Source organism: Alosa alosa, chromosome 7, assembly GCF_017589495.1.
Source record: "Alosa alosa isolate M-15738 ecotype Scorff River chromosome 7, AALO_Geno_1.1, whole genome shotgun sequence".
Classification (NCBI taxonomy): Eukaryota; Metazoa; Chordata; class Actinopteri; order Clupeiformes; family Clupeidae; genus Alosa; species Alosa alosa.
This window is the reverse complement of record NC_063195.1, coordinates 4,784,889-4,812,665: the sequence shown is the minus strand read 5'-3', so window position 1 is coordinate 4,812,665 and position 27,777 is coordinate 4,784,889. Positions and strand designations below refer to the sequence as shown.

The window sequence follows — 27,777 nt, the reverse complement described above, 5'->3', positions numbered from 1 at the left end:
TCAAGTTCAGCTAGTAGGCTAGTCACATGATTTTTCTGTATCTAGGAATTGACACTTTTATGGTCAGAGATGAGGAAATCGAAACTTAAACTGAGTGAATCATCAGGAAAGTACCGTCACTAACGAAGAAGTTATTGTGCACGTAGAAAGTACGGAAAGGTCCATAGAAAAGGTCCATCAGAATAAGGGAAGAAAGGTCTGAAAAATAAACGATATAGACGCAGATTCGAGTGGTAGAAAGCATAGAGCACGCCAACATGAACGGACAACGTGCTCGTGCAGATGATGGATTCGCGAATTTTCTGGACCTACTTCTACGTATTTGGAATCTCATCACACAGGTGAGAAAGGTGAACGCTTTTAACATTCAGCATAGTGGCTACAATATAACTAACATAGCCTAGGCTACGAGAATATACTAGGCCTATTTGCCTGCAGCCAGTTAAAAAAAAGGTGTGTGCAAGGTTGAGTTACACAATTCTTCCGCTTTACCTAGCTAAACGAGAAAACGTATAAACAGTCTAGTTGGAAGCCTCCGGGTTAACCGAAATCTGCAGCACAAAGTTACGTTCGTTCGGATTTAACTTTAATTAGGCCTAGTTTGTTTGTTATTGTCTCTAGCCTGGCACAGTCAGTTTTGAATTCGGACTGGCTTAGCCAGGCTAATATGCAGCTTGTGGACTTTGAACCAGCCCGTAAGCTACTCTCACGAAACACTAGTAGGCTAATAGATTTCTATAGTAGGTCTAGGTAGATCTATGGTAGTGTATGCTATAATAGTAATATGATGTTGTAATGGCACTTTAATAGGCTATCCTAATGTTCTTATAGTAACATATGTCCCAAAATACTGTTTACGATTCCTATGATTTGCCTACTATTTCTTAACATTTGACATATCCTTCTGTGCATGCAGACCATTCTCGCCTTTTTTCAGTCAAGCCCTCCGAGCGCTCTTCCCTGTGAGTGTAAACATATCCGTCTTTCTCTTTTCCACTAGCGCTGACACGCTCTCTCTCTCACTCTCTCACACACACACACACACACACACACACACACACACACACACGCTCTCTCTCACTCACTCACTCACACACACACACACACACACACACACACATCACCATTTCCAATGGGATGACAGTGTTAGTACCAGATCATAACCACACTTTCTGCCTGCCTGGGTGTACCTGTGTGTAATTTGATTCTGGTGTGTGTGCTTTCTTTCAGTGTTGGAAAAAGACTGGCGCCCAATCAACTGGATGTAAGTTAAAGGGGAATTCCGCTGAACAATGAGCATGCCCCCAGAGTGTAACGCTGTAGCTGCTTGCTTGAACATGCCCCAGAGTACAGTGTTTCCCACAACTGAATTATATTTGTGGTGCCACGTTTGCAGAATTAACCTGAATGCAACAGTTTTTAACATTATGTAGCCTATATCTATGGCTGTAGCATCCTAACTGCGTGAACATGCTCCCAGAGTATAGCGCTGTATGACTGATAGATAGATAGATAGATAGATAGATAGATAGATAGATAGATAGATAGATAGATAGATAGATAGATAGATAGATACTTTATTGATCCCCAAGGGGAAATTAAAGATCTTAGTTCCATACAGATATCACACACAACATGCACTTACAGCAGAAAAAGTAATATAAGTATATACATATAAAAAAACTGTAGGCTAGCTGCCTGGCTGCTTTAGCTGTTATGCTATAATTCCATATACAGTATACAGTAAAATGTAAAAACAAACCATCCCCTACCACTGTCTTGAGTCTCCCTCAGGATCAGGGACAACGTCAGTAGGTCTCCAGTGTTTCCCACAGAATTTAATTATATTTGTGGTGGTAGGTTTGCAGAATTTATTTGAATGCAGCAGTTTTTAACAAATTAGCGCAGCGTGGTTATGATGCTAACCAGATTTAAGCACAATTTAGCACAACCTGGAAAATCATTGTGTGGTGGTCAATGTTGATATTGTGGTGGGCCGCCACAAATAAGTCAATGTATGGAAAACACTGGTCTCACCTGCACATACATAATTAAAACAAAAGGTATTCATATGCATGTTTCTACCATCATGGTTGTGACAAAACAAAGGTATTCTTATGTATGTTCCTACTGTTGTGACAAAACAAAGGTATTCTTATGTATGTTCCTACTGTTGTGACAAAACAAAGGTTTTTTCCTACTGTCATGACAAAACAAAGGTATTCTTACGTATGTTCCTACTGTCGTGACAAAACAAAGGTATTCTTACGTATGTTCCTACTGTTGTGACAAAACAAAGGTATTCTTATGTATGTTCCTACTGTTGTGACAAAACAAAGGTATTCTTATCTATGTTCCTACTGTTGTGACAAAACAAAGTTTTTTTCCTACTGTCATGACAAAACAAAGGTATTCTTACGTATGTTCCTACTGTCGTGACAAAACAAAGGTATTCTTACGGATGTTCCTACTGTTGTGACAAAACAAAGGTATTCTTATGTATGTTCCTACTGTCGTGACAAAACAAAGGTATTCTTACGTATGTTCCTACTGTCATGGGGTTGTCTCCCTCAGGATCAGGAATGACCTGAAGGAAGAGACGAGGACAGTGGAGCCCAGTAACCCGGGCGTCGAGCATCTCCGCATCCTGGTCCATGGTCCGGTGGGAGCTGGGAAGTCCAGCTTCATCAACTCCGTCGACTCCATCTTCCAGGGCCGGATGACCAGTCCGGCTTTGACAGAGACGGCCAGTGACTGCAGCTTCACCAGCATCGTAAAAAAACTGGTTTATCAGTAACAACAACAACAGCAACAATCAATAATAATAACAATAATAATGATTCTAATTATTATTATTGTTATTATTATTATTATTGTTATTATTATTGTAATAACAACAACAATAATAAAAAAATGGATTAGACTTATATAGTACTTTTCATTGCTTAGACAGAACTCATGGCATGAGATCCGACTGTTTTATGTTTCATACACAGAAAGTGCTTTACATTTGGAGCATTTAACACAATAATAGAGAAGTCCTTCCTCTCCGTTACTGCGGCCGTTTATGATCCAATCAGCAACATTCGTGGCTTATCAAACAAACTCCTTCATTCACTCTACCTCTAGAACAACTGCCTAAAGTCTTTGTCTTGTTTCAGTTCAGAACCCATAAAATTAAGGACGGCCATTACGGAACCTGTGTGCCGTTTGTCCTTTGTGACATCATGGGGCTGGAGAAGGGCGATCTACAGGGGGCGCATCCTGATGACCTCATTAAAGTGTTACACGGACACATCAGAGATGGTCACAAGGTGATTGTTTATGTTATATCTTTAAAAGGTATGTGTTCATGTGCATGGTGGTTTGTGTGTGTGTGTGAGAATGTTTACAGCGTGTGTAAGGATGTGTATGTTTCTATCCTCATACACACACACACACACACACACACACACACACACACACACACACACACACACACACACACACATTCTGACTTCGGTGTGTGTGTGTGTGTTTAAGTCTGCCGTCTCCCTGTCTGAAAATGACCCCCACTACAACGCCAGTCCCAGTCTGAGCGATAAGGTCCACTGTCTGGTCAGCGTCATCCCGGCCAGCAAGATCTCCCTCATAGACGACTCCATCATCCAGAAGATTAAATTGGTCAGGAAGAAAGCCAGTGAGCTGGGTGGGTACTTACACACACACACAAACACACACACACACAGACACACACATATGCACACACACATACACACACACACACACACACACACACATATGCATGCACACACACACACACATGCATGCACACATGCATACACACACACACACATGCACACACACACACACACATATGCATACACATACACACGCACACATATACATGCACACACAGATATACACACACGTACACAAACACACACACACACATATGCATGCATACACACACATATGCATACAGATACACATACACACGCACACATACAGTATACATGCACACACACAGAATCACACACAGAAACACACACACAGATATACACACACACACACACACACACACACACACATATGCATACACATACACACGCACACATATACATGCACACACAGATATACACACACGTACACAAACACACACACACACATATGCATACACACATATGCATGCATACACACACATATGCATACAACCTGAACCGCTTCTTTGCTCGCTTTGAAGCACAAAACAGCACCTGCCCACAGAAGACCCATCCCCCTCTACATGAGCAGCCCCTGTGCCTCTCTGCCGACAGCGTGAAGAGGACACTTGCTGCTATCAACACCCGTAAGGCAACAGGTCCAGACAACATCCCAGGTCGTGGCTGAAGGACTGCGCGGGGGGAGCTTAAGGATGTCTTCACAGACATCTTTAACACTTCCCTGAAGCAAGCCATCGTCCCATCATGTTTCAAAGCTGCCACCATCATACCTGTGCGAAGAAAACTGCTCCATCCTGCTTCAATGACTACCACCCTGTGGCACTGACACCCATCATCATGAAGTGCTTTGAGCGGCTTGTCATGTCACATATCAAAGCCACTCTCCCCACCCTGGACCCCTTCCAGTTTGTATACCGAGCCAAGCGGTCTACAGAGGATGCAATCTGCTCTGCCCTCCACCCAGCCCTCACCCACCTGGAAAAAAAAGAGACTCATGCATTGAGATTGCTGTTTATAGACTTCAGTTCTGCATTCAACACCATAATACCACAACAACTCATCTGCAAACTTGACAAACTGGGACTCAGTACCTACCTCTGCAACTGGCTACTGGACTTCCTCTGTCAGAGGCCCCAAGTAGTGCGTGTTGGCAACAATACCTCAAGCAGCATCACACTGAGCACAGGGGCCCCCCAAGGCCGCGTGCTCAGTCCGCTGCTCTTCACCCTGCTGACGATGACTGCACTGCAACCTACAGCAACAATCACATAGTGAAATTTGCTGGCGACACAACTCTGGTGGGTCTCATCACTAAGGGCGACGAGACTCAATACAGGTTGGAGGTCGACCATCTGACCCGCGTGGTGCAGGGACAACAACCTCCTGCTGAACGTCCAGCAAGACCAAAGAGATTGTTGTTGACTTCGGAGAGGTCACACCCAACACCTGCCACTGACCATCGGCGGTGCTGTGGTGGAGAGAGCGAGCAGCACCAAATTCCTGGGGGTGCACATCAGTGAAGACCTCTCCTGGACCACCAACACTGCATCAATGGCGAAGAGCTCAGCGCCGCCTGTACTTCCTCAGGAAACTCAGGCGAGCAAGTGCTCCACCAGCCATCATGACCACATTCTACCGAGGAACCATTGAGAGCATCCTCTCCAGCTGTATCGCTGTGTGGGGCGGAAGCTGCACTGAATACAACAGGAAAGCCCTAGTGAACACAGCTGGAAGGATTATTGGTGCTTCACTCCCCTCCCTGAAGGACATTTACACCACCCACCTCACCCGCAAAAAGCTGACCAAAATTGTGAGTGATGCAAGTCACCCGCTCACAATCTGTTTGATCTACTGCCCTCTGGGAAGAGGTACAGAAGCCTCGCGCTCCGCACTACCAGACTCACCAACAGCTTCATACACCAAGCTGTAATGATGCTGAACTCTCTCCCTCCTCTCCCCCTCCACCCCTCAGCTACATAACATCCTGGACATTGGACCCAAAATGGCCGCCTGCACTACTCCACTTGCACACTTGCACACTTGCACACTTGTACACTTTACAACTTGGTGTTGTTGTCCTGAAAACACAACACTTCTGCTGCTCTTACATAACTTGCACCACTATGCCACTTTCTTTCTACTTAGGTCAAACAGAACTACCCAAGCCTTTTGTTGGCCTGACTTTGCACTAGTATTTTATTGACTGTCTATGCACAATTTCAACCAAATTTTTCTGCTCTTATTTTTTCATTATTATAAGTGCCCTCTTATTTACTTACTTTTTTGTTTACTTGAATGTTATGTTTGTCTGTGGACCTAAATTGGTAAAATATGTCTTGTCTTCACCGTGGGATAGTGAGAAACGTAATTTCGATCTCTTTGTATGTCTGGAACATGTGAAGAAATTGACAATAAAGCTGACTTTGACTTTGAGATACACATACACACGCACACATACAGTATACATGCACACACACAGAATCACACACAGAAACACACACACAGATATACACACACGTACACAAACACACACACACACAAACAAGGACGTGCATACATACACACACACATGCACGCACACACAGATACACATGCACGCATGCACACACACACACACATACTTATATATGTGCACACACATGCGGGCCTACACACACACACACACAGAATGTCATGGTGTCTGACGTCTCTTGTCGCTCTACAGGTGTCCCTCAGGTGGTTGTCATGACGTACGTGGACGAGGCTTGTCCTCACGTCAAAGAAGACCTGGGGTCTGTCTATAGGAGCCACAAGATCAAAGAGAAGGTGGGACACACACACACACACATAGACACACACATAGAGAGAGGACCTGGGGCCAACTTGTATGCATTTTGTTTTGTAAAACATTTTTACATGTGTGTGTGTGTGTGTGTGTAGATGCATGAGTGCAGTTCTAAAGTGGGAGTTCCCATGAGCCTCATCTTCCCTGTCAAGAACTACCATGACGAGGAGGAGCTTAATGAGATGATTGACACCTTGTTGCTACGCGCCCTGAAGCAGATTGTTCTCCTTGCAAACGACTACATCTATGACCTCCACCCCACACCAAGAGGTGTTTGTGTGTTTGTGTGTGTTTATGTGTGTCTGTGCAATTGTTATTTGTGTGTGTGCATATGTGGGTATGTGAGCACATTTGAGTGTGTTGCATTGCTGTTGTTTCTGTGTGTTCCATTTGAGTGTGTTCCAATGCTGTCGTGTCTGCGTGAGTGTTCCATTTGAGTGTGTTCCAATGCTGTCTTGTCTGTGTGTGAGTGTTCCATTTGAGTGTGTTCCAATGCTGTCGTGTCTGTGTGTGAGTGTTCCATTTGAGTGTGTTCCAATGCTGTCTTGTCTGTGTGTGAGTGTTCCATTTGAGTGTGTTCCAATGCTGTCGTGTCTGTGTGTGAGTGTTCCATTTGAGTGTGTTCCAATGCTGTCTTGTCTGTGTGTGAGTGTTCCATTTGAGTGTGTTCCAATGCTGTCTTGTCTGTGTGTGAGTGTTCCATTTGAGTGTGTTCCAATGCTGTCGTGTCTGTGTGTGTGTGAGTGTTCCATTTGAGTGTGTTCCAATGCTGTTGTGTGAGAGTGTTCCATTTGAGTGTGTTCCAATGCTGTTGTGTCTGTGTGAGTGTTCCATTTGAGTGTGTTCCAATGCTGTTGTGTGAGAGTGTTCCATTTGAGTGTGTTCCAATGCTGTCGTGTCTGTGTGTGTGTGTTCCATTTGAGTGTGTTCCAATGCTGTTGTGTGAGAGTGTTCCATTTGAGTGTGTTCCAATGCTGTCGTGTCTGTGTGTGAGTGTTCCATTTGAGTGTGTTCCAATGCTGTTGTGTCTGTGTGAGTGTTCCATTTGAGTGTGTTCCAATGCTGTTGTGTCTGTGTGTTTGCCAGAGAATCAGCTGGACCGGGAGTGGAGACGGATAAGATGGGAGTAAGTACTCAAATACAAAGACTGGGCTTATATGTAAGGGATAATGTATAGAACGCCGGTCATTATGTAAGGGATAATGTATAGAACGCCGGTCATTATGGGGAAAATAAGTCCGACAGGGCGAACCGGACCCCGACGAGCCAGCGGAGGGGTCTTGTTTCGCCCTGAAGGGACTTATTTTCCCATGATGACCGGCGTTCTATACATTATCCCGCTTATTATACGACTACTTGCCAAAACGAAAAAAATAAAACTCCATGATATGTCTCTTTACACTTATTTGTTACCGTTTCGTCGTGGCTTTTGCAAAAGAAACATAGTTCGCAACACACGCTGAACTTGAATCAAACATTCTTTAGAACACAGCTGATCAACCGTCTGCTTTTTGAATGAAGTTCCAAGCACAAACTCCGTTGCCATTGACAGCGGTCATTCTTGTTTTCAGAGGTCCTTTCCCAAGAAATAATGACCGCTAGAACTTTCGGAAATCCCATTCAAGTCAATGGAGCATTCTACTTGCATTGTGAAGAGCCGTATAATAAGTTGTACTTAACTATATGCGTGTGTGTGTGTGTGTACACGTATGTGTGTCTGTCTGAGCTGAAGTTTCTGTGTGTGTGTGTGCATTTGTGTTTGCAGGCCATCTGCCAGTCTATCTGAGTTGAGGTCTCTGTGTATGGGCAACCCAGAGGTGTCGAGGCTCCGCCTCCTGCTGTGTGGCCCAATGGGAGTGGGGAAGTCCAGCTTCATCAACTCCGTCAGCAGCGTCCTTCAGGGAAGGGTCACAACCCCAGCACCAGCAGCAAACTCTACAGCAGGATTCACTACAAGAGTGAGTCTCTAACACACACACACACACACAAACACACATATACAGAGAGACTTTAATGTGTTCAAATGTGTGTATGTTTCCCGCAGTATAAAAACTACTCATTTAAGAACGGGTCATCTGGACCACTTCCTTTTGTCATCGCTGATGTCATGGGACTGGAGGGCGGAGACAAAGCAGGGGCGCTTGTTGATGACCTCACCAATGCCCTGAAGGGGCGCATAAAGGATGGTTACCAGGTGGGAAGTTGGTACAAAGACTCACCTACATACTCACTCAGACTTGATTCCCTTAAAGACTCACCTACATACACACTCAGACACACCTGATCTTGAATTTCCCCTGGGGATCAATAAAGTATCTATCTATCTATCTACACCTGATTCCCTAAAAGACTCACCTACATACACACTCAGAGATGCTTTATTCCCTAGAAGACTCACCTACCACACACTCAGATTTTCCCTAGGACTATAAGTCACACTTTTTCCCTATAGACTTTGGCTGGTCCTGATTCCCTAAAAGATTCAGGTGCAACATATATATATATATTATATATATGTTTTTTCCTCTATAAGTCACACATTTTTAGTTTGGCTGGTCCTGCGACTCAGGTGCAACATATATATATATATTTATATATCATGGTTTTTTTGACTGGTGGACTTATAGTCCTATAGTCCGGAAAATACGGTACATACACACTTAAACACGCCTGATTCCCTAAAAGACTCACCTACATACACACTCAGACACGTCTGATTCCCTTAAAAGACCATAAATCAAAGAGTATTAAGCATGACGCACAGTGATGGTTTTCAGGAAATTAAAAAGACAGAAACAAAAATGCAATAATTTATTCACTTATTTATTTACTATTTTTTTTATTCATAATTAAAGTAGTTCTTCAGCAATAATGGCACAGCAGCTGATGTGTCATTCTTGTTTCAACGTAACGATAATGGAATGCAGTGAGTTTGCAGTGCCTCCACACTCTCTCTTTCTCCTGTAGTTAAATCTGATGTTTCCACTCTCTCTTTCTCTCCCCCGTAGTTTATTTGGATGTGTGTCTCTCTCTCTCTCTCTCTCTCTCCCCCCCATAGTTAAATCAGATGTTTCCTCTCTCTCTCCCGTGGTTTCCTCTTTCCCCATCCGTGTCTCCACTCTATCTCTCTCTCTCCCCATGTTTAATCCGTGTCTCCAATAGTTAAATCAGATGTTTCCTCTCTCTCTCCCGTAGTTTAATCCGGTGTCTCCACTCTCTCTCTCTCCCGTAGTTTAATCCGGTGTCTCCACTCTCTCTCTCCCGTAGTTTAATCCGGTGTCTTCATTCTCTCTCTCCTGTAGTTTAATCCGGTGTCTCCACTCTCTCTCTCTCTCTCTCCGTAGTTTAATCCGGTGTCTTCATTCTCTCTCTCTCCTGTAGTTTAATCCGGTGTCTCTCTCTCTCTCTCTCTCCGTAGTTTAATCCGGTGTCTCCACTCTCTCTCTCTCTCTCTCTCTTTAATCCGGTGTCTCTCTCTCTCTCCCGTAGTTTAATCCGGTGTCTCCACTCTCTCATTCTCTCTCTCTCCTGTAGTTTAATCCGGTGTCTCCACTGTCTGACGAGGGCTCCTACTATAACAGTAGTCCCAGTTTGGCTGATCAGGCCCACTGTCTGCTCATGGTGGTGTCAGCTGAACACATATCCAGCCTGGACGAAAGCCTCATCACCAAGATAAAGACTGTCAGACAGAGAGCACATGGTAAGTGTGTGTGTGTGTGTATGTGTTATGGCTCCCAAATGTTTATTTTATAAACAATTAATCTAACGAATATTTTTTTGATTAGTCGACTAATGTAACGATTCATTTTTTGATTATTTTATCCATTATTTTTCCATTCCCAAATATCAGAAAGTTTCTAATTAACATTTCATTCATTTTTTTTTGGTTCTTGTTGCATTAACCTTTTTATGTTTCATGTGTTAGGTGATAAGGATGGGTTATAACTAGGGTTGGGCACCGAAACACGCTTCTAATATGGCACCGGTGCCTCATTTCGGTGCTTAAAAAGCGTTTTTTTATTTTTATTTTTTTATACGAGGCATCACTGCATGTCATGCGCCATCTCTAATGTTTTGCTCTGATAGCAACACATCCAGACACAGTTAGCTGCTAGCTAACGTAAACACTGGATGTATAAACCAGAGGAGTGCACCACGTAGGCAAGTGGACAGTGTTTGACAGCTTGCGTGAGCCCATGTAGCTTACTTTAACGCGATATCGCGAGCTCCTGTCAAAATCTAGCAGTGGGCCTTCCTAACTACACACAAGCAAAAGGCTATGAAACAACAGTGGCCTATATGTTACACAATATCCTTGCTAATGCGCTAACTGGCATTTATTTGAAATGTTATCAGCAAAGTTGTAAGGTGAAAACTTTATTTCACGGTGTGTTCTAAAACAACACAATGGCATGATATTAATCTTTCATGTGCATGAGGCCCATATAGCATCAATATGAAGATCATGTTAAAAGTTCGCTGGCAAAAACATAAGGTTAGGCTACATACCTGATGTCACTGAGCTGTCAAAGAGGCTACAAAACCATCTCCGTAGTTATCGCTAATTAAACTCAGCTGACTGGTGTTAGCACATAGCCATAATTGCTGTTAAAATGCCTACTAGGCTAGCACTGGGAATCTAAACACTTCAACACCGACATGTAGCCTAACATGTTCAAAACTATTGCGTGTTATGGGTTAAGACATGAAATTTCTTGAAGCATTTGGGAACACACTGAATTAACTGTTAGTCCCTGTTCCCTGTTAGATTAGCTTGCTTGCAAATGCCGTTGTCCATGACCTGGCAGTTCTATGGCAAGCGGTTTTAACATACCTTATGGCAAACCGCCTACAGTGGGTAAACTTGAAAGCAGAGCTTACCATTGTGTGCATGCATGGCAAGCTGTTTTAACATTTAAATGTATTATTCGTAGGAGCAATGTATGGGATAACTTCTGCCGAGGTGTCCTGTTATACGGAATTAATGGAGGAGGGCGAGGGCAAAGAACTCCCCAGCGTGCAGCCTCCGCCCGAGTCCATTAATTCCAGAAAATGTAAAGTTTAATTACTTAAAACCCTTAACAGCACAAACGATAATTTTTACGGCACAAACCGGCACAAACGCAGCACAAATGAATAGCAGTGTTTTTAATCATTTTTGAATAACATGGGGGGCAGCTTCACGCAGGTGAGAATATGCCATGGATTTTTGTGAATGTTTCTTGCAACATTCACAAAATGTTGCTACACATGCAAGATTACATTAATACACAGACTTAGGTGGTATAAACCCTTGTGCCAAAATCCAAGTAAACATACATTCACAAGGTCTTTCCCTAGTTGCCAGCTGCCCTATTCACAGCAATCACTAGCCTATGCTAGCTTCAGCATTACATTAATACACAGGATTAAATCCCTTGTGCCAAAATCCAAGGTAAACACACATTCAGAAGCTCCTGCCCAACTTAGAACAAGCACGTTAACCAACAATCTGCCAACCAATGGTGACAAACACAAGACAAATGGTCCATCCAACAGCAGTATACAGTATGCAGCATGTCATCGGGACTATCAAGTGGGCACCCTCATTCATCAATGTTTCGTTAAGTTAGGCCCACGACACCTCATGAAGGCTTAACAGTGAAACCAGCGTCCTGGAGACACTCCCCTCCATGCTGCCACCATATTACCACATTGAAATATCCAATACCCAAACTACTCTTAACCAGCCCAGTTAGCTTACGCACCATGTTGCCACCATATTACCACAATAAACAAATACCCTTAACCAACCTAGGCATGGTCTAGGTTGGTCCGTCCTGTTGATGCGGACTGAACCATAACCCTAAAAACCCTAACCAACCACTTAACCTCTTAACTAGGCATGTTGTGAAGTTTTTATTTCTTCTCTTTCTGATCCTTGTATATTAATGCACTAGGCCCACTAAGCGAGACTAGTGTTATGTTGCACATAAAGCATGAACTGGGTTCAAATTTGACAGATAGAAGCGAACATTCTCAGCAGGCTTTTTTCTTTGACGTTTTAACTGAACGGTCGTGTCTGGGTTTTCAGTTCGTTTTAAACTAAAAAAAAGCAAAGGAACAAGCCGATTGTCATAGATCTGAATGCACCTTGGCCCAGTCAGAAGATACTTTTGCTTTAGGCAAAACCCTTGCTGGGCTCAGGAGGATAATTTGCAAGCTGTTTTTGTTTGGATACTATGTACACATGTGGGCATGCTTTTTAATCCCGTAGACTACTACTACCACCAAGTTGGAATCAAAGCACATCAATTCCCCTCTCACATGCCCTACACACACACACACACACTTCAAGCACATGCAATATGCACATTAACCAGGAAATAAACCATATACAAGAAAACAAACAGAGGCCTAAAAACAACAACAGGAAATAAACCACATACAAGAAAACAAACAAACCACATACAAGAAAACAAACAGACCTGAAAACAACAACAGGAAATAGTTACACTTTTCACTCACACATTTGTTTTTAAATTTTCAATTTAATTTGATCTGTGTGTGTGTGTGAGCGAGCTGGAGTTATCCAAACAAACACTCTGAGCTGTGCTTAAATGTTGCAGATATACCCCAAGCTGTCGTCATGACGATGGTCGACAGAGTCAGCCCACTGGTAAGAGAGGATCTTCGAGAGATGTACACTAGCAAGACGATCAAAGACAAGGTGCGTGTGTGTGTGTCTGTGTCTATTCTTCTGAGAGAGTATGTGTGTGTTTATATTATTATAAAAGAAAATCCATCATCAATTTCTTGACTTTTTGGTCAACGATTCCCCAAACACCGAAACACCAGGGCACATGAAACTTGGTGTGTAGCCCCACTAGACTTTTATGGAAAAACTTTGTTTGGTCGAAAACTTTTTTTGAGGCTTCCACCATGCACAAGCGAGGATGGGGAACTCCGTAAACAGACACAAATGTATCTGTAAGAAAACTTACATTAAATTCCTTTTCACCTACATTGGCAGACAGACGCCTGTCAACAGAACTTTAAACTCCCTTTCACTTATGTGGGCAGATTAACTTCTGCAAATGGAGCTCCAAAATCTTTCTGAACAAACCACATTGTGCATTTACGAGTTTAGCAAATAGGGAAGTTGATGCTGATAGAGAGCCTCTCAGTCTAGTCACCCTTGTAAACCCCCGACCACAGACCAGGACATTTGAACTGGTGTCGGTTGCGGTCGCGGTTTGGAATGAAAGGGACTAAACATAGTAGCATAGTAACACGGTGACAACGTAGTTGTCGTAGCGACCGCCTTATTTTGACAACGTAGTTGTCGTAGCGACCGCCTTAACTGCAAAGTCCTGCAGGAAACCCTGCATTATTCATTCACAAAGAAAATTGGTGTCATTAAAGGTTGGATATTTCCATTTGTGTTTAATTAAGGCATTATGATCAATTTTCAAAAGAAGAATGTTTTTATTCCTCTTTTTAGTTTACTTTAGCATGTGTATGTGCAGGGTATGTAAACTTATGAGCACAACTGTACACACATAAACACACAGGCACGCACACACTCACAAGCATACACACACAGGCACACACACATACACACACAAAAATTGCAAGAGTAGGGGATGGAAAGAATTTGACAAGCATTCATTTTCGTGGCGAGGACGTACAGCGGCAGTCATATTTTGTACCGCTATGCGGATGTGACATATGAGTGCATAGTCTGCATACTTCATACATGGACTATTTATTGTCTCTGTGTGTGTGTGTAACTGTGTGTGTGTGTTTGTAACTCTGTGTGTGTGTGTGTGTGTGTGTTTGTGTGTATAACTGTGTGTGTGTGTGTTTGTAACTCTGTGTGTGTATAACTGTGTGTGTGTGTGTGTGCAGATGGAGGAGTGCAGTGAGCTGCTGGGGGTTCCCCTGAGCTCCATCTTCCCGGTGAAGAACTACCATGAGGAGATGGAGCTGGACGACAAGATGGACGCCGTCATCACACACACGCTCTCTCACATCCTCACCCTGGCCAACGACTACGTCAGCAGCAAAGCAGAATGAGAATTGTGTGTGTGTGTGTGATGCTCTCAACGACTATGCCAGCTTGTTCCTTCATGTCATTGTCCTGTTCCCCGCGCTCGCTTGACCTGAGGTGTCACTCTCTGGTGCGTGCAAGAGTCCACACAGCACAGTCCCAGGACGTCGAGTGATAAGACTCCCTGTCTTGCGACTACACTGGTGGTCTGGACCTCTAATTACATCACTTCCTCCCTTGGCTTATCTGTTTACTTAGACTTGCTCCGTCCTCAGGCAAGAGGACATCTAAATGCTGTCTATACAAATAAAACTGAGCAAACAGCACAAGAGAATGGATAAAGTTGCTGCCTTTTAAGATATCTAACTGGGGAGCAAGGCAGCAAGTGCGGTTTGAAACCGAAAAAACAGGTGAAAAACAAATTCTGAGAGCCCTTGTTGAGAGGCGACATGTTGGGCTGTCTGATTTCATGCATTCTAATGCCCCTCAAGCGCTTATCTGTGAGAGAGAGATCAATGAGACTGTTAGATGAGAGAACTTCCTGACACACACACACACACACACACACACACACACACACACACACACACAGAGACACACACACACACACAGGAGACACACACACACACACACAGAGACACACACACACACACACACACAGAGACACACACACACACACAGAGACACACAGTGTGTCGTTCTCCCTCTCTGTAGTTGTTTTTCTCCGGTTCGCCCTTCTCTATTCAGAGCCATAAGTGCATGTCATTGTCGGTCGCTTTGGGCAAAAGTGTCTGCTAAATACGGTGAACATAAATACTATGAACATACACAAACAGTATATTCAATCGGAGTGGCCTTACCAGATGGGAGAGGATGTGGACATTTAAACAATGAGACCTGTGTGTGTGTGTGTGTGTGTGTGTGTGTGTCTGTGTGTGTGTGTGTGTGTGTGTTGCAGACATTCAAACAATGAGACCTGTGTGTGTGTGTGTGTGTGTGTGTGTATATATATATATGTGTGTGTACATGTGTGTGTGTTGCAGACATTTAAACAATGACACTCTTCCACTTTCTCACACATCCTCACCCTGGCCAATGACCACGTCAGCAACAAAGCGTGTGTGTGAGATGTGAGGCATAGAAGTCATACTTTGTCCAGAAGGGACTGCATTTGTGCCCTTCATTCTAATGGTAGATTTGGGATCTTCTAAAAGTGTCTTATCTTTTTATTTTTTTATTTTCTTTTAATATTCACGATTTACATTTAAATGTATTCAGTTAGCAGACACTGTTGTCCAAAGTGACTTACATATGTCAACTATATTACAAGGGATTACGTTGTTCCCAGAGCAGCTTGGGGTAAGTGCCTTGAACCCACTATGTTAACGTTCCTTCATGCCATTGTCAGTCGCTTTGGACATAAGCGTCTGCTAAATACGGTGAACATACACTTAAACACAAACAGTATATTCAATGGGAGTGGTGGTTATTCATGATAATGGTTGTTTTTAGGCAATGTGATTTTAGTATGATCAATGGAAGTGGCTCCACCAATAACCTATGACTAGGTTCACTAGCCTGGTTGGCACCAGACCTCATCTCGACTGAAATTGAGATTGGGTCTGAACAAGTTTCATTCAAAGGGGCGTCACTAACCGACGCCGATCTGGACACAACTGGATAGACTTAATCAGAGCAATGAAAGAGATGACTTATGAAGAGCAAAGGAAAAAAAAAACATCTCAACAAATAAGTGTTCTTCAAAAAACTCAGCTGCCGGCGTCCGTTTTACATTATAACAATATGAAGTGGACCGTGTTTTCAAAAAAGTCGTCGGCTTCTTTTAAAATGCGACTGTAACCGTCTTTTTCTGCAGCTCAAAAGTTGAGAAATTTTCAACTTCTAGCGGAAAAATGGCATACGTCATGCTGTCTTTTTTACAGATGACCAATCACAAGCAGATTACCGAAACCTGTGGTTTCCCATGACAACCAAGTAAAAAATGGAGAAGGTGACAGAACACCGGTCGAGAGACTCGTTTTAGTGTCTGAGCATAGGGAATTGTTTGACATGACTTCACAACTTTACCATGACATCCCAAAAGCAATAGCCAACCCCTTTTTTTCTTCCGCGATATTTTGTATCCACACGTAACTTTAGTTACTTTGCCTATCGCAAAAAAACGCTTCCGGCTGCTTTTTGGAACAAGAACGCTGGCAAATTTTTTTTCAAACTGAAAAAGTGGTCTGCATAACTTCTTTTGTCAGAAAAATACGCTAAAGTCTGAACGTACCCTAAAGAGGCCTCTTTTGGCAGATAGACCTCCAGAGCAAATTCAAATTGGGTTCTCCAAAGGTTTGTCTGGGTTCTCCCAGGCTATATGTGTACACTACTAGGCCAAATCTGTTGTTTTGTTTTTTCACTTGATATTACACCAGGGGCGTCGCTAGCTATTTAAAACATTCGGGGCTAGAGCCCAGAAGTTAGAGACCTTTTTGTCTGGGGGTTCGGGGCTAGAGGCCAGAAGGTCTGGGGGTTGGGCAGAGCCCAGAGTTAGAGACCTTTTGTCTGGGGGTTCGGGGCTAGAGGCCAGAAGTTAGAGACCTTTTGTCTGGGGGTTCGGGCTAGAGGCCAGAAGTTTTTTGTCCGGGGTTGGGGCTAGAGCCCAGAAGTTAGAGACCTTTTTGTCCGGGGGTTCGGGGCTAGAGGCCAGAAGTTAGAGACCTTTTTGTCCGGGGGTTCGGGGCTAGAGCCCAGAAGTTAGAGACCTTTTTGTCCGGGGGTTCGGGGGGTTCTGGGGTTTCTCCCCCGTGAGATTTTGAAAATGGATGAACATGCAATTTTAACTTTAATTGTAATGTATTGACAATTGCCAATTGTAATGACTCACGTCACGGCATTCTGAATATTTTGATGTTTAAAGACCGTGTAAGGAGAACGTCTCTTCTGCCAAAGTGCATTATATACAACACCCAAAATATGACATTAAAATAGCCTGTAGAATAAACATCGTCATGCACCTCTGTCAAGTGCACAGGTGTGAGTGTTCGTCTCGGGATAAACATTTGGACGTCATCCCCTTCAATTAATGGGCTATGGGTGCCTTGAAAGCAATGCCTTTGGGTTGTGTAGGCTATCACAAACTTTTGCCCAAAGAAAAAGTTACATTCTGTCAAAATCAAGCCCAACATGCATTGCTTGGAAGCCCCCTCAAACACGGTCAGGTTTACCATATTTACTGCGCATGTGATTTCAACAGTAAATGAATAGAGAAATGTCCTCCTGGGTTGCGGGAGATGATGACACACTGTGAGTTTTCACTTCTTGTACCTGCTCTGCCCTTTTTTTCTCTAAAGAAACTTCTAATATCCGTTTGTCCTTCTGTACACTTATTTCGCTAAGGCTAGTTAGTAGAAGCACGAAACAGCAATGCGTAATAGCGTAGAGGAGAATTGAAAGTGCAACATTTTGCAACAAATGATTCTAAACCTGCCCAGATCACGTCAGATTTTCTTGCGCTGCTGTTAATGCACACAATGGACACAAAACACAAAAGTCTCTTCTACGGGGCTATTTATTTCATTCACGATTAGAGTTTTTGTTGTTGTTGTTGATGGCCCATAGATCCGGGGCTATCCCCAGAGGATCCGGGGCTATAGCCCCGAATGCCCAGGTCTAACGACGCCACATATCTGATGTTTTAAAGGGACACCAGGCAACGTTTTTGTGTTAATTACTCATCTTTGTAAGTCGGTATATGGTTAAATGACTCATTCTTTAGGCTGAATGAAGGCTCTCTCCCGCCCTAATGCCTGTAGGAAGAATATCCCACTTGCAAGTTCGGTGTATCCTACCCGCCGACCAAAGCAGGATCAATTTACAGCACAGAGGCAGGCTAACGAAATGCTAGAGATTGTTGCAAACGTGTGTATAATGGCAGAGCCGGCGAAGAAGCAGCGAAAACCCTTAATGGAAGACGCAAAGAAAAGGAAAAGAGCTTCAGACCGAGCGAGGGGGAGTTTCGTAGAGAAAAAGCATCAGGCTTGCCTGGTGTCCCTTTAAAACAGTGTCAACAGTGCAAGTCACATGGAATTCTGATTTGGGCCACTTCCACATGTTTTGCAATGTGACGTGCAGTATGAACAGTTATATCTGGCATCCGTTTCCTCTATGGGGCAGCTGTGGCCTACTGGTTAGCACTTCGGATTTGAACCCCGACCAGTAGGAATGGCTGAAGTGCCCTTGAGCAAGGCACCTAACCCCTCACTGCTCCCCGAGCGCCGCTGTAGCAGGTAGCTCACTACGTCTGGATTAGTGTGTGCTTCACCTCACTGTGTGTTCACTGTGTGCTGAGCGAAAAATACATGCAGAGACCAAATTTCCCTCACGGGATCCAAAGTATATATACTCATACCTGGGTTAGCTGTGTGTTACCGCATCACTCCATGGAAATGAAAGAGGGCGATAAAGGTAGTCAGGCATTCAGTCAGCTGGGTTAGTTGTGTGCTGTGAGTGTGTTCATTTGTCCTTTTGCACACACAACTGACACAATCACACAACATCTGAATCTGATATTGGCCACAATTAATAACAAAGACCAGCCACAACCAGGCAAAAAAATCAGATTTGAGCATTAAGACTTATGGTGCGAACCTATTTATATCTTTGCACTCGGCCAAGGCCCATTTCTGCCCTTGCCTCTGGTATCAAGTATAAGAGGGGTAGTTGCCTTTTTGTATATTCTCTATGCATATATGCATTTTAGTACATGTGCCATGTCTTTGTAGATCAATGAAATGTTGTCTTCGGTTATATCAAACAACATTGCCTACTTCTCCTATTCCTTTCATAATAAAAACAACCATGAGATGTCAGTGGTGCCTGAATTTAATTGTCAAGACAATTGTTAATAACAGCTTACAGACACCAGGGGGAGCTGAGGTGCAGGCTGCAGCATCCGTACCATTATATGGGTCTTACTGTACCAAATGCATCCTGTCTGAAGGCAACCCCCAAAATATAAATAATAGCCCTCACCTACACTCAACTTTGGAGTTAATCATAAAACTACTCGCCTAAATTCAAAAGTTGAGTCCTTTTATCATAAGAACACTCGCCTAAACTCAAAGTTCTGTAGTTAATCACAAAACTCACAGTTGTGTTGTTTATGATAAGAGCATTCACCTAAACTCAAAATTAGGTACACAAAAATACAATGTGATATTACATATTGAGAAAAGGCATATGTAATTTGATGTTAAGTAGATATGTGTGTCAAATGGTGTAGACTATTTCTTACCTTATCTTTTATTGATATTATCATATTCCTGCAAAAACCCTCAATGTCAAACGTGGTTGGGTCTGGGGGCATGGTGGTGTTCATCAGTTGGTATTCTATGACCTCACAGAGCTTATTATGTTTGTGTGGTCCTTGAAAAGTAAGGAATTCTGGAAACCTAAAAAGAACATAATGTGAACTGATTAAGATACAGTGGGAGAAACATAATGTGAACTGATTTAAGAAACATAATGTGAACTGATTAATATACAGTGGGAGAAACATAATGTGAACTGATTAAGATACAGTGGGAGAAACAGCATTGTTTGTCTTGTGGTCAACAAACTTCCCAATCTATTCCAAATGTCCTCTGCTAGACATCAACAAATTTAGTGTGCTTAAGATGGGTCTCCTTCGGGGATAGTTTATTCATTGCATACTCCACAGCCCTGACAAGAAATCCCAATGCTGCCTGCTGGAGTCTCTCTACCTCCTGAGGTGTAATGCTTTGATCCCGTTGCGATCCATTTAGCCCTTAGAACCCTAAGCTGTTTTTAGGGCATTTTCACTACCTTTATTCATAAGGATTTATTCTGGTCATTGTAAGTGCCACACACATATATTATATATTGTTTTTTTTTCAGCAGAGTCTAGGCTATCCAGATCTGCCATCATTTCATGTATTAGCACTAGCATATTTTGATTTTTAGAGAATTAAAATAGAAAAAGCGTATTATAAAAATTCGTATATTTCGACATGTATCTCACCACAGCAAGCTTATAGCTCTACATGCATTTCATGTGTGTGTAGGGCAGACTGTGCTAAATCGGGCAATGCAATTGCCATTGTGATAGGGTAAGCTCAAATGGCGACACGATTGGGGGTGACACCAATTGATCCATCAGGTGTTCACCATTGACGAACATGCATGCCATTTATAAGCAGCGGTGTTGTGGGTTTGGAGTTAGACGGCAGCTCATGTTTGTGGCAGACGCATTGTTTGCCCATATTTTGGGAAAAGAGTTCGTAAAGAACGGCAAGAGTGGAAACTTGGCTTGGTGATCGTTTCACTGTGTTTCCTCCTTATTTCCTCGTTCCCTCCTGTAGTAAAGGGTGTCAGTGGAGGATCGTAGTACTTCATAGTACTTCGGGTTGTGGGCTCAACGCATCGCCACAGCAGGTAGTCTGTCGGTTGATGCTTTGCTGCTCTGCTGCTTGGCTGTCTATCCGCCGCTTTGCTCGGTGCCGGTCGGAACTTCAGGCTGTATGGTCTTTCTTGCTGCGTGCTGGAGGGCTGGGATAATTGGTCTCGGCCGCGCATCTCCATCGTACCTGCTGCTATTGCTCGCTGCTCATACTACTATCAGTGCTTTCCTACTGCTGGGCGGTCGGTGTGCTTGCTGTTTGCAGTGTGTCTGTTGACTGGGTGAGTTTGCGTGTGTGCGTGGTTAAAAGTTAAATTAAGATGGAGTGCGTGGGTTTGTGTTTGACTGTGTAGCGTGTGTGTGTGTGTAGCATAATCTACGTGTCCGTCTGTTTGTCTGTGTCTGTTGGTTTGTCTTGTCTTGTCATTTATCGTTTCTGTAAGTTGGGGTTATTGTGGGTTTTGTTTCACTGTTTATTTCTTTTTATTAATTTGGGGAATATGTAATCAGTATTGGCTTGGGCAAATTCCATCTGGGGCAGTAGTACAGAATTACATGTGGGCCTTTTGTTTTCTGTTGAAGTTGTTTCCTTTTGTTGTGCTCCTTATTTGGTGACTTGGTTTTGTATTTAATTTGTGGTGTGTATGCCGGGTCATGGCCCTTGTATGGTTTGCCGTGCTGTGAACCAGCTTTTGAGTGTCCATATTGCACTGCTGCACTTTTGCCTCCGGGCCCATTCGCTGTTGTACTGATTACCTGAGTTTCTTTTAAATAAATGTTTGTTTTACCTGGTCATGAGCATTTAATAAAATTAATGTATTTCGAGGAACTTTGCATCTCTTGCCCTCATTCATTCATTTGAGTGACCTGTGGTGGGAGACTAGGTAGAGTGCTCGGGGGAGCTAAGTATCCAGACTCTGGTATTAGGGACTTGGTCCTGCCACACCATGTTCGAGGGATACTCTGGGGCTGAGCAATTTACAGAAATATGTGGTGTGTGATTTACGGAAATAAATGCCATTTTTTATTTAGTGATGAAAAATGACCTTTCTGCGCTCCATAGCCTATCTGTGACACGAACTGATCTGACCTGACTTGACCGAGGTTTGGCGTGTTAGCCTGCTATGGTGTATGCACTCATAATGATTCTCAACTTTTTACTGCATTGCCATGAACAAAGTAAAGGCAAAAAAGGTGTTTCTTTGTTGAACAAATTGGGATGCAATGTGAGCCTTGAATTGGATGCCATGCAGGAATTTGCTAGGATCTCAAAACCGGATTATGAACATGCTTTGCCATAGAAACACAACGATAGTTTTGGATTATAAACATGCTTTGCCACAAAAACAGAAAAAAATGTGGGGTAAGTCCAGCTATTTGAAGTTGTTATTTTGCTGTCACTTTGTCTGTTTTATAACCCAGAAGGATGTACTTGATATCAAATGATGGCTCTGAGTCTCCTCTTTCATCTGACATGCGTGGCATATCTATCAGATCACGGGTCCGCGAGTAATTTAAACGAGAGTAATGGGTGTGCAGTGTTGGTTTGTGTACATGACGTTATATTTTTGCAGTCACTTCGTCTGTTTTTATAAGCCAGCAGGATCGATATACATGGTACCAATGGATAGCCCTGTGTCCCATCTTTCATCTGATATGCTTGCCATATCTATGCCATCACGGGTTCGCGAGTAATTCAAAAGAGTAATGGTTGCGCAGGTGAACGCAGAGAAGTATAGACTGTAAATATGATGCAATTTGATTTAATTTCATGATTTATTTTTTTTAATTTGCTGCGATGAACAGTTCCGGAGCAATGTAACAGAGAAGAAAGGGTGTTATTTTTTTGACGCACTTTGCGTCAATCGGGTTCTAAGGGTTAGGAGTTAGCCTGGGTTTTCCCATGCTGCCTTACGCGCACAATTTTATTCAATAAGATGAGGTCTGACGTTAGCCAGGCTATTTAGGAGTGGTAAATTGTCCGAAAAAACAGAAGTTACGCAAAATTACGTAGCGACATTATGTTGTGTTTACTCGCGCCTGTATATTTCTCCTAAATTCACCAAAAGTTAACATTCTTACCTTGCATGTACTACCGTGGCCGTGATCCAAAACATATCATCTGTAGTCCCGTTGGAAAGCTCTGTTTTTCCTGTATCACACTATGTTATCCATATATGGAGACTTCCTTTGTGTTGCACACAATCAAATACACACAACGCCACACACAATCATCAAATACACACAGACACACTCACACACAGGGGTAGCATTCAGACTCTCAGAAAGTTGCATTACTATAATTATTCGAAACATTGATGTTATGATATGACTATCACACATACACACACACACTTTAATTATACAACAATTGGGTTCTATGGAACTATTTATTTGTTTCTGATTGGCCGAGAGACGTTCCATGAGTTGGAATATCCCTGGACATTTCAACCATAGACTGTAAAAAATATGGACAAAGCGTCTGTGACGTCACCCATAGATTTTCTGAAGAACGGTTATGAAGCCGTTTATGGGGGTATGGGCGGCATAAATCTTGGAAAACCTTGGGAAATTCTAACCCGCCCACCTCCTGAGCAAGCCGGTGAACCCGGCCCGTCGTCAAAGCAGCCTCAGCTAAGCTATCTGTAACGTTAGGCCTACAAGATGGACTGGCACAGACGTTGCTGTAACATAATTTGCTGGTAAGTTTGATCTGCTAACGTGAAGTTCATGTATGTTTCTTAATGCCATGTTCAGACACTTTTTAATTTTGTATGCTGAAAGGTATTGGTGAGCGGTTGAAAAGTTGAGAATGAAGAGTTGAGTTTGCAGATTCTAGCTTCTAGGTAAAATAAACTAACGCTTAGCTATCCCTCCCTTGCTGAAGTTACGGTAAAATAGCGAGAGTAATTTAGCAGTTTAAGCGTTACAGGTTCAGCAACTCATACTGACAAAAATGTATCTTTGCCTTTATTGTTTTGTGATTAACATTAGCATCTCATATCCTCAGTGGCAAGGATACAAGGATTACAAGGAAGTTTATTGTCACATGCATATAGTTACTGGAAGTAAGAAATGCAGTGACATGATGTCTGGTGTCAGCCTATTTGTGCATTAATGGGGGGTAAAAAGTGCAGTAGAAGAGGGGTTTAGTAGATTAAGTGGCAAGGGCTGCATAAAAAAGGTGGGGGCATTGGGATTGGGTGGGGGGCACAAACAAGGAGCACCTAAGAGCAACAGGGGCAAGGAAAAACTCCCTTACCCAGGAAGAAACCTTGGGCAGATCCACGGCTCAAGGAGCCAACCCAACTGCCAGGGGTCTTGGTGTGTGTTGGGGGGATGACAGGAGAGATGGGATAGTGTGCTGTGTATGTGGGGAGAGGGCAGTGTGCAATATGTGGCAGCCATCATTGTAACGTTAATTAATTTACGATAACATCAGCCAGCTCGCTGTATAGGGTGTGGGCGTCATGACGTAATTACTTTGCGTGGCCGCCATGTTGATTGCCTCCTTTACCGCTACTCAGACTACTGCCTATGACTACTGCCTGCTATACTCCCTCTCAGCCGTGTTTTAATTTGATTAATTTCACCTTAACTTGATTTCAACCATGGTAAACCGTTGCTGTATTGTGGGCTGTAACAGCGCAACACATGATCGCCAAGGGAAAAAGATAGAAAATGGGTTAACTTTCCACCGCTTTCCTGCCTGGAGGCGTAACCACGGAGACCAAGTGTCAGAGATAACGAAGAGTCGTCGGCTCGCTTGGATCGCGGCTGTAAGACGACCGAACATAACTTTCCACAGTATCCCGATGTCTGATAGTGTGTTCACTGCATTTTCATTCTGGTAAGTTAAAGATGCACGGTTTTATTTTTATAGCCTACATTGTTTCTTTCCTTCAACCGCGACACCACATACATGCATGAATGCGCGCCCAGAGACGGTTGATATAGCATTTCATCCTCGTTGGTTGATATAGCATTTGATATAGCATTTCATCCTCTTCGGTAGAACACACTGCCAGTTCCTACAAGGGCAGGGACATCCCTCTCCATTTTCAAAAAACTCCTGAAGACCCAGCTCTTTAGAGAACAACATCTCTCATAGCACCACTTACAAGTCTTGCTGATCCTAGCACTTACCAGCCGTCTTGTAATGTAATGTAATGTAATCATATAATATAATAATATGTATATTAAGGATCTTTGATAACATTATGGTTCTATATGTGTTCAACACTTCTGCTATGGATAATAATTTTAAATTGTGTTACCAGGAAAACCAGCAAATGAAATGTACAACTCGCATCCGGATTGGGCACCATCACGACACTTGGGCCACACTGAGATGAAGGCCACAAAGACTGCACGCTATGAGAGACAGGAAAAGAGAAAACGGCAAAGGACTGACAGCACACCTGCGATGGATGAGACAGTTATTGATGACCTTGTTCCACCAGGTAAGCCTTACAGAGCCAGCAGATACAAGACCTTATATTGCTTTTGTTGCTGTTTCAGCTGCATGATGCACATTTAGCTAAAATATTTCCTTATTTGATCCACAGTGGAGACACCAGCACCAGCAGAGGATGGAGCTGACCAGACACTGCTGACAGAATGTGACTTCTGCCAGCGCCGGCGTGCTGAAATCAACCGGCTGCTGGAAGAGAACAGGACCCTGAAATGTGAGCTTGGCCAGAGAAAAATGGATGAACATTTCCTGAAGGATGACAACGTCAAAGTGAAATACTACACTGGACTTCCACACCTTGGAAGTTGTCATGGGTGTTCTAGCCTGTGTTGGACCGTACATGACACAGGTGTTCTGTCAGCCTGTGTTTTCCTGACCCTCACCTAAATGACACAGTTCTGCAGTAGTAAACTGGCCAGGGCGAGATACCATCAGTTTGTCACCTTTGGGACTAACACAACTATGAAGTTCCTCATTGGTATTGCACCACAGGGCTCAATTTCTTTCATTTCCAAGGGATGGGGGGGACGCGTCAGTGATAAGCACGTAACTGATAACTGTGGGATTCTGGACAAACTGTTACCTGGGGATTTGGTGTTGGCTGACCGCGGCTTTGACATACAGGACAGTGTGGGACTTATGTGTGCCGAAGTAAAGATCCCAGCTTTCACAAAAGGACGCTGTCAGCTGGATGCAAGAGACGTGGAGAGCACAAGAAAAATTGCCCACCTCCGAATTCATGTGGAAAGGGTGATCGGAACCGTCCGCAACAAGTACACCATTTTGTCAGCTAAAGTACCTATTCACATGGTGTTGCCGTGCAAGGATGAAGACATGACATTTCTTGATAAGATTGTGTCTGTATGTTGTGTTCTGACAAACATGAGCCCTAGTGTTGTGCTGAAATAAATGTGCATCTGGTTTCTCCCTTATCATTATTGGTTAACTTTTAAAATTGATTTCAACAACTTCATTCTGCTGTTTCTGCAGTACTGTATTAACACAAAGAATGTTGATCAATATTGAATTGGCAATTTATTTGTACTGACAATATACTCTAAGCTAACATCTAACAAGTAAGTGGTTTTCAGCCATAAGTTTCTGTTGCATCCATACCCAAAAGCAAGAGGTGTCAGACAATCAGATGTTTTTCAGTGTTTATTTGCAAGTAGTGCAACTTGAAACACAGTGCAGTGCAGAACGGTGCAGTGCAGTTGGATTGCTTGAAGGTAAAAGGTTACAAATAAAAAATGGACGCATAGAAAATGTAGTGCAATTTCTTATAACAATAACAAATACTATGTTTTTATAAAAAATGTTAAATACTATTAATAAATAGGCATCTATAAAACAACAATGGGACATAGAAAATGGAGGTAGTGCAAATTAAATAAACAATAACAGATACAAATAAAAAATGGAGGTAGTGCAAATTAAAAATATAGTAAACAATAACAGATACAAATAAAAATGGTAGTGCAATTTCTTATATAATAATGAATATACATTTCTTAAAATGTATAAATAAAGGTATCTATACAATATATAATAATATACAATAATATAATATACAATCTAATATAATAATATAATATAACAATATTTAATAATATATAATATATAATATACCATGTATGTCTTTGGACAGCTACTACAGACATGCATCACAAAACCAGGAGTCACCTGCTGCAGTGGTTGCATCAAGTCCAACACAGGAAAGGTGGAACCACTGCGTCGCACAGTTCTCGTTGTCACACGCAACCATGTCATCCAGTTCCTCAGGCCCTTGGCACATGCACCGCGTATTCTCCAGTTCCTCAGGCCCTTGGTACACGCACCGCATATTCTCTAGTTCCTCAGGCCCTTGGCACACGCACCGCGTATTCTCTAGTTCCTCAGGCCCTTGGCACACGCACCTACTCCAGTTCCCTCGCTCTCTTTTGCCCTCTTACTTGTGGGACTGTTACAGTGTTAGGAGATTTGACAGCCATAACTCTTGAGGTCTGCGGTGTGGAGGCATCTTGTGTGTAGTGGCGGCAAATGAGCTCAGGGAGGGAAACCTTCAGTAAAAATTCCTGTGCCTTCTGCAGACATGACTTCCAGAACCTGACATCTGGCATGCCTCGGACAACAATGAGATCTTTCTGTGTCCACACCATAAAGTCACAGTATTTGGACTCAGTCACAAAGATCTGTGTCTGCACCTGTGTGTAGTATCTGTGGCCTTGTTTAAGTTGATATGTGTTGTCCACAAGTTGGAGACAGAAGTCCCTGTCACCATCACAAGCCTCCTGGACAGTGTTGTTCTTGTGCTTTGCCGGA

The 27,777-nt window shown here is 43.0% G+C and overlaps 1 protein-coding gene across 2 annotated transcripts; it reads left to right on the top strand.

The window, feature by feature from the left end:
* Positions 1–86: 86 nt before the first annotated feature.
* Positions 87–15,157, top strand: LOC125297301. 2 transcript variants are annotated; one of them, XM_048247582.1, is made up of 14 exons: positions 87–350; positions 917–962; positions 1,231–1,264; positions 2,575–2,773; positions 3,162–3,314; positions 3,517–3,688; positions 6,406–6,506; positions 6,621–6,795; positions 7,612–7,651; positions 8,291–8,483; positions 8,570–8,719; positions 10,060–10,225; positions 13,134–13,234; positions 14,416–15,157. In XM_048247582.1, the coding sequence occupies exons 1-14, from the start codon at positions 258–260 to the stop codon at positions 14,581–14,583; spliced, it is 1,791 nt and encodes a 596-aa protein (XP_048103539.1). In that variant the 5' UTR covers positions 87–257; the 3' UTR covers positions 14,584–15,157. The 2 variants fall into 2 exon arrangements, with proteins under 2 accessions (XP_048103539.1, XP_048103540.1); XM_048247583.1 differs by having other exon boundaries at positions 89–341.
* The last annotated feature ends 12,620 nt before the right edge of the window (positions 15,158–27,777 follow it).